This window comes from Dinoponera quadriceps, unplaced genomic scaffold (genome assembly GCF_001313825.1).
Source record: "Dinoponera quadriceps isolate SergipeBrazil2010 unplaced genomic scaffold, ASM131382v1 scaffold1742, whole genome shotgun sequence".
Classification (NCBI taxonomy): Eukaryota; Metazoa; Arthropoda; class Insecta; order Hymenoptera; family Formicidae; genus Dinoponera; species Dinoponera quadriceps.
The window spans coordinates 1-7059 of NW_014555803.1; the positions used below are offsets into that span (position 1 = coordinate 1).

The 7059-nt window shown below is 42.3% G+C and overlaps 1 protein-coding gene across 11 annotated transcripts in view; it reads left to right on the forward strand.

Moving 5' to 3' along the window:
* The first annotated feature begins 2130 nt into the window (after nt 1-2130).
* The window catches only part of LOC106745435 (myotubularin-related protein 3), a 20723-nt gene continuing 15794 nt past the window's right edge, over nt 2131-7059 (forward strand). For 3 of the 11 annotated variants that reach the window (XM_014621028.1, XM_014621038.1, XM_014621039.1), the window contains exons 1-3: nt 2131-2735; nt 5564-5621; nt 5984-6348. In XM_014621028.1, the coding sequence (XP_014476514.1) occupies nt 6041-6348 (308 nt within the window). In that variant the 5' untranslated portion in view covers nt 2131-2735; nt 5564-5621; nt 5984-6040. Of the gene's footprint in view, nt 2736-3090; nt 3351-5319; nt 5486-5563; nt 5622-5983; nt 6349-7059 lie in introns of those variants that run through there. The other 8 variants (XM_014621029.1, XM_014621034.1, XM_014621031.1 and 5 more) reach the window with 8 other exon arrangements.

The following is a 7059-nucleotide window of genomic DNA, read 5'->3' on the forward strand; positions in this document are numbered from 1 at the left end:
TGAAAAAGTCATAACTTGTTCATTTTCAATCTTTTTTATTTTCTTTTTTGTAGGTTATGGAGCATTCCTTGAAGATTAAAATAGCCACGTATGATGTCCAGCAACAAATAAAATTCATTGAGTTTTTCTATTTCTGTGAAAAATCAATTATTCAAATCCGGAGAAAATATCGACTACATTTTAATGTCAGAATATCTCCTAACGATAACATGATTCTTAATCGCCCGGTTTGAAAGAACTAGATTAGTCGGTGATCTTCCGGGAAGAGGTCCTAAGCGCACTGTGCGCACTGACGCAACGGTGGAAGCTGTACGGCAGAGTGTCCTTGAAGATCCATCTGCCTCTACCCGTTGTTGCTCTGCTGAACTCGGCGTCGCCGGAATATCGCTTCAGAAGATTCTGAAACTAGATTTAAAAATGTTTCCATACAAGATCTAAATGATGCAAGCTTTACTACCCCAAGATACTCAGCAGCGCTTGCAGTACACCATTCGATTTCAGCACCTAGCCAGAGATAACAACTTTTTGAACAACTTGATAATGAGTGATGAGGCCCATTTTCATTTAAACAAGTACATCAACAAACAAAACTGCAGGTTTTGGGTTACTGAGAATCCCAGGGAATTACATCAATTGCAATCAACCTGTTGCAATCTACACATTTTAAAGGCTCGGAGGCAACTGAGCCGGGTCTCCTAGCTCACGTGACACCCCTCATTACCGATCTCGCCCATAGAGACCGCCCTTCACTCCTTCCCATTGGCTAGAAAAAACCAGTCCCGATATTTATTGGACAAACAATAAATAATTTGCCACCAAATAATTAACCAATAAATAATTTTGAGTTTTATAACAATAAATAATTTACCACCAAATAATTAACCAACAAATTATATTACATTTAATTTGCTATGTTTAACCACTATATATAACTTTATTTTATAAGTGCATTTGTTTGAAAGAGTAAAAAAATAATAGCAAAAAAAGGAAAAGAAACGAATAAAGAATGTGAACGAATTCTTGGCCCGTATTGTGAACTCTCTTTTATCGATAAAAGTGCTTTAAATGTGGTTTCTTAGCCAATCATATTGTTTCTAAGCTATTTTTAGAGGCACTTTCAATTTTCAGGCTACTATCAATAAAAGAGAAATCAGAATATGGATCTTTATCTCTTAGGAAGAAAAATATGTGCATCGTAATCTCTTTCTAGAATTATTTTTCGAAGATTCAAATAGATTTAAAAGATAAGAAATATATACTATTAAAAACAATTACGCTACTAATTATTTTTATGGTAGCATGCTCAAGTTATCAATAAATTTTCTGCACAGTTAAAAATATACAATCTTTCTTGCAAGTATCATTTATCCTCAACAAGTTTTGCCATATGTATAGAATTTTCTTATTCCTAGGGATATTTGTACACAGTACATTTATTGTAGGTCTGTTCGTTTTCGCTGCACCGCCGAACTAGTGCAATAAGTTGAAGTGAGAAAACATATACTTGTCTCTCTTCAACTTATTGCACTAGTTAAGCGGTGCAGCGAAAACGAACAGACTTTGTATCATAGTTCACACTAGACCCATCGACATACTCGGGGATTATTGGCTCATATTGTTAAAATATCACGGAAATAGAATGAAATCTAAATTCCAATCTATATTCCCAATCGTAGTCTACAAAATGTTGATTGGTTGAGCTTCATGTTCCAATATGATACCCAAACTCATTCTTCAATTTCAATCCAATAGTGTGATAATGGCCACTTTCAGCAGAACGTTTAATTTGCAACTGTTGGAATTTTCCTATGCTGACATTGGATTATTCCTGTACTAAAAGAATAATCCAATCTCAATTCAGAAAACTTCCAACAGTTGCAAATTAAACGTTCCGCTGAACGTGGCCAATGATTTACAATTTTAATTCAGACTTGCTGTGATTTCATTGGTCGATTACCAATCCCCAATCCCAATCCCTAATCCACAGTCTGATATAAGCTTTAGAGAGCAGCGACGAAGTAGAGAAGCCGCAAGCGAAACGGACGAGCGCCTCAGGGAGGCGTTTCGGTCACGAGTCTCATGGAAAACCGCCCATAGCTCGTATATAGAGCGTCCTGTCAGTAGTGGACGGCTTTCACGTTGGTGGTGCGAGTGCGGTCACGAGCGAGACACTCGGTTCTTACGACGATCCTACGTGCGTGCGTATCTCGATCTAGCGTTATCCCACGCACACGGTCAACACGTACGTGTTGCTGCTGTGTCGTCGCCGCGACTGAATTCGGCTATCGACACATCGTGACTGTGCGCATCCCGCAACGCAGCCACGCGCTTCCATGAGCCAACCGTCGTAATGAGAACTGCTGATTGTCACCGTCGCCGTCGCCGCCACCGTCACCGAGTGTTTATCTCCGCCGACATTCAGCCTCGCCTCGCGCCATCCGTGAACAGCCTCTTCTCCCGCGTACCGTCGTCTTCGTCATCGAGGTGGTGGTGCCCGTGAGGACGATGCTCCGCGTCGCGGAGAAGCGTCGTTAGTGCCGTGTTGCGTCTGTCTCCGTCGCTCAGCTCACGCGCGCGTCTCACAACGGTTGGCTGATGGATTCCGCGTGAGAGGACGGACGAATAAGAAGGAGAGAGGGATAGAAAGAAAGAAGGAACGAGAGAGAAGAAGAATCGAGTGAGAACCATCGGGACGTGCTCTTCGTCTATCGCGTGGGACACCTCTTCGTCGAGAAGTGAGTAACGAAACGAGTCTCACCTGCATGAGTACACGCGATGTCGCGCGTGCTTATGTGTTCTCTCTCTCTTGCTCCGCTTCGAGAGGGGGCGAGCGAGAGAGGAAGCACGGAAGGAGATAGAAAAAGAGAGCGAGCAATCGTGCGAGTAATTACACGCGACGTGTGTCGGCGCGGCCAAGAACGACGCGCGTCTCAAGGTTGACACATGTCGCCGATCTGGCGGCTCTCGGGTCGCATAATAATAAGAGGCGCGCAGGAAAAGCCAGACAGAGCGCACTGTGTGCAGCATACACGCGTAACAGCGCACTCGATATAGTGCACGGCATCGCACCGCATCGTGCTGTTCTGTGCGAAGACGCAATAACACGGGCCTTCTCTCTGGGCGCGTTCGAGGAGCGCTATTAGGCGCTATTAGCGCTGATCAGCGCTAACGAATCAATCTATCCTTGTCGTATATCTAATGAGGGACGAAGATAAAATTACGCGTTAGCGTTGGTAGCGTGCTCTCCGAACGTAGCCTCTCTCTTTTAGGCCGCGCTCTCCGCGTCACGTTCTCGCGATTCGAAATGGCACAGTCGCGAGCGGCCGCCGAAAAGCGGTCGGGGAGCGAAGGTAAGAGTCACGAGAAAGTGCAGAGAGTGCAGATGGGCGCGTGGATCCGGCGCAAAAGGTGATAAATCATAGGATCGGTCTCTGCGTTGCACGCTTATCTTGCGGCGATATTTCTCGGAATTCCGGAGCTTCAGCGAGCCGCGTCGCACTTCGCCATGGACCTCTTTGACGTATGTGTGCATGTGTGCGCGCGCATTTCGTGCACGTAGGTACGTCATCGTTAAACGTAACGTAACGCGCGGAGTAACGACGAAGGTTAATCGACGCGGCTTCGATCTCGCTCTCTTTTGCTCCGTAATCCCGCGTATTCTTCTTCCCCTTCACCGTCGCGCGCGCGCGAGAGATTCTTCTCTCCCTATGTATGTGCGCGCGTTCGTGCGTTCAATGCTGCACGGTTCGATTTATTTTCAGTGCAGAAAGCAACGAGAGAAGGACGGTGTTGGTTAGAAAGCGGCGGACGAAATTGACAGTGTGTCGGTTGTTGCGAAACTTATGCAGAAACGTAGCGAACGACCGACTCGGAACTGACAATTAATCGTCTCTCCCTTTCTCTGCGTACTGTCCCTTTCCGCGCGCTCTTCGTCCCACCTTGAACGATCTGGACGAAAAAAAAGTCGGTCGACCGGAATTAGCGCTAATCGACGCGATCCGTCCGTTCGTCGAGAGCGGGGACCTGCTTTCCCCGCGGCCGTTCGTCCCGACGCGCCGCGATGACACTGCGATTAAAACGCGGCGCCGGGCACGAGGACTCTGTCCGAGGGCATATTCCTCGGCGGTGTTCCGCCAAGTTGTTTTAAAGTAGTTGCTCCGTGACAATACTGCTGGTGAGGTAATGGTTGATACAACTCGAATAAGACCGGCGAATTTGTGCAAAATGCTTTTAAGGCCAGTTTGACACCACCTCCGGTTAACTTAACTAATCCGCTGATTATTCCATTAGAATTGAGCGATCACATTTTATCGTTAAACAGGACCGACCAGAGATAACTAATCACGACTGACACTTAACGGTCGGTTAAGTTAATCGGAGCTTAGATATGATTCATGAATTCGTGAAACCGGCCCTTACATATGATTCATGATATACAGCCTCATACGCAGCACACTTTATCCGATGAACATCCTGAGATTGTCCTTGGAATGTCCTTTGGAGATCTGTGCTGCATGGGGCTTTGACATTATAGCAAAAGAATATCAATTATAAATTATATGATATTTAAAAACTTATAAATAATCATTTCCCGCACTTTGACGAATAATACTTTTGACTGGGACTCCCCGCATAATAAAAAATGTGTTAAACAATTGTGTTTAACAGTCCATTGAAAAATTGTACATTACTTTAACACAGGGAATGTATTTAAATATAATGCTAAATCAATGCATTCACCTTGTCAACATATATTGGCAAGATATTATATTATATACAAGATTAATATATTGATTTAACATTATATTTGTGTTTTTAACATATTTCAACACATTTGCTGATAAAATTACAGTAATACAAAATTTCACCAAGGGCTGTTTTTTTATTATGCGTGTTAGGCATGTGTTTCTGAATATATTATATTTTGATAAAAGTGAAGAACGCGAATACGTGCTACTATAGAAATAATCGTAACGTCAGTATTTTTTCTGAATTTTCTGCATCTCTACGTATTGATGTTATAGATCTTTAATATTAGTTATCAATTAGTTAACAGTTTTATTTTTAAAAACATGCCTAATCTCAAGAGACAAGAAGGGAAAAATATATAATGCATACAATATCACCAAATCCTTACAAATTGTCTCAAACGTTATCAGAAATTGTGTACGTTAAATATTAGTTTCTGGGAAACTGGGTAATCGATTAATATGCTGTTGAAATTTGAAAAGATTTCTAGGAAAACAAATTTACGAACTAACTATCCTAACTACAGTTGCCGGTGAATCGCGACTACCACGGCGTCAAGTCGACTCCGATGTTGACGCGTCTCCGACACAGTCACGGAGAATCGCGAAATCGCGGAATTACGGATGCTTCTCGACACCCGTACGGTCTCGCTTCACTCTTCAGTCCGCGATCGTGAAAACGCGCGAAGTAACGTCCCACGTGTGTCAATGCTCGGACTGGAGCGTATATTGACGATGTAAATATTGATGCGTAATATGCACATGCAAGACACGTGTGTACGTTTGTCGTTACAACTCGTCGATGTCTGTTACAGGAGACGGGACATCTTAATCTCGGGGCATCAGATAGTCGCCGATAAGATTGTACGTTAGGTAAGCTGATTCGCAATTAACATTGGCTGATACGAGGAACAATAAGACATAACGACGGCGATAAGACAATGAGCGTGTTTTTACTTTTTTCCCCGCTGTTCTCGGGATGTGCTTCTTGAAATGCGTCGCGCGGATAAGTCCGGATTTACCATAGGTATAGGTAGAGCTTTTTGCTCGAAGCAATAAAATGTAACATAATTTCGGACAAAAGGCATTTCCCGCGCTATGGGAAATTGTAATAACGCTAACAATTCTTTGGGAATTGCGATATCTCATAACGCTGAAGAAACGCTTTTTGCTAGAAGTTACAATTTAATTCTCGGAGCATTAAAAGACTGAAAAACTTATTACACCTGTTGTAGATCCGGACTAACGGCCACAAGAACCAAAGCTAATTGCTTCCCCATTGCAGAGCAGACATGGACAGTTCCGAGGAGCCGACCAGTTTGCAGTCCATATGCCACTTGCACGCCTCGGAGCTGTTCCCCAAGCACGCGCATCTTGAGTGCGAGGACGAGACGTTGACGGTGCCGTTCACGCCGTTGAGCGGTGAATCGGTCGTCGCACTGGGACGCACGTCGGACGGGGTGCTGGCGCTTTCGAATTACAGACTCTACTTGCAATTAAGCCAGACGTGTTACAATATACCCTTGGGCCTCATCGAACAACTGGAGGTCAAGGAAATTTTCTTCTTGCATATCGGATGCAAAGACGCGCGTTCTTTAAGGTATAATTCTTATTATTTTTCATGTGTCGCGATAAAAATAATAGATAGATACGCGTGATATATCGACGTGTATAAAATGGAATTCGTATTATTAGTTAGTTATATTAGTAGAGGAGAAAAATTTACAGAGGTATGGTAAACCGATATATTTATGTTATTCGGCTATAAAGTACGGTTTATAAACCCTGTCGGACAATATATGAACTTCGTTTACTATGTATAGTTGGAACTGATGTGATCATTTCTGTTTGCAAATGCATTTGGTTGTGTTATTATAGTGTCATTTTTATTTTTCGTTGTACTGAAGTTTTATTGAGTTTTCTTCTTGTGAAAATTAAAATAATTACAAATTAATGGTAAGTAGTTTATTTGACAATGTTACTTTATAGTATAAGTTAGAAACATTTTAAATCACTTTGGATCTCGTGTTAGTCTCTATTCTCCGTTACTGAGTTACACAAGATAAGTTAAAATTGAATTGTTCTGCAAATCGAGATACTTGAGTTTATTCGTCTTTCAACCAATTTATTTTAACTTTGCTATGAAATATCATTTCAAAATATAGATACAGAATACAGATACAGATGAAACCGTCGGTGACTGATTTTCTTCTATTTTTTCTATTTGTTTAAGATTCTCAGAAAGAAGTCGGGTAATTCCTTTCCAAAATGATGAAGCGATATATATTATACATTGTTTTAAGTTCTAAAT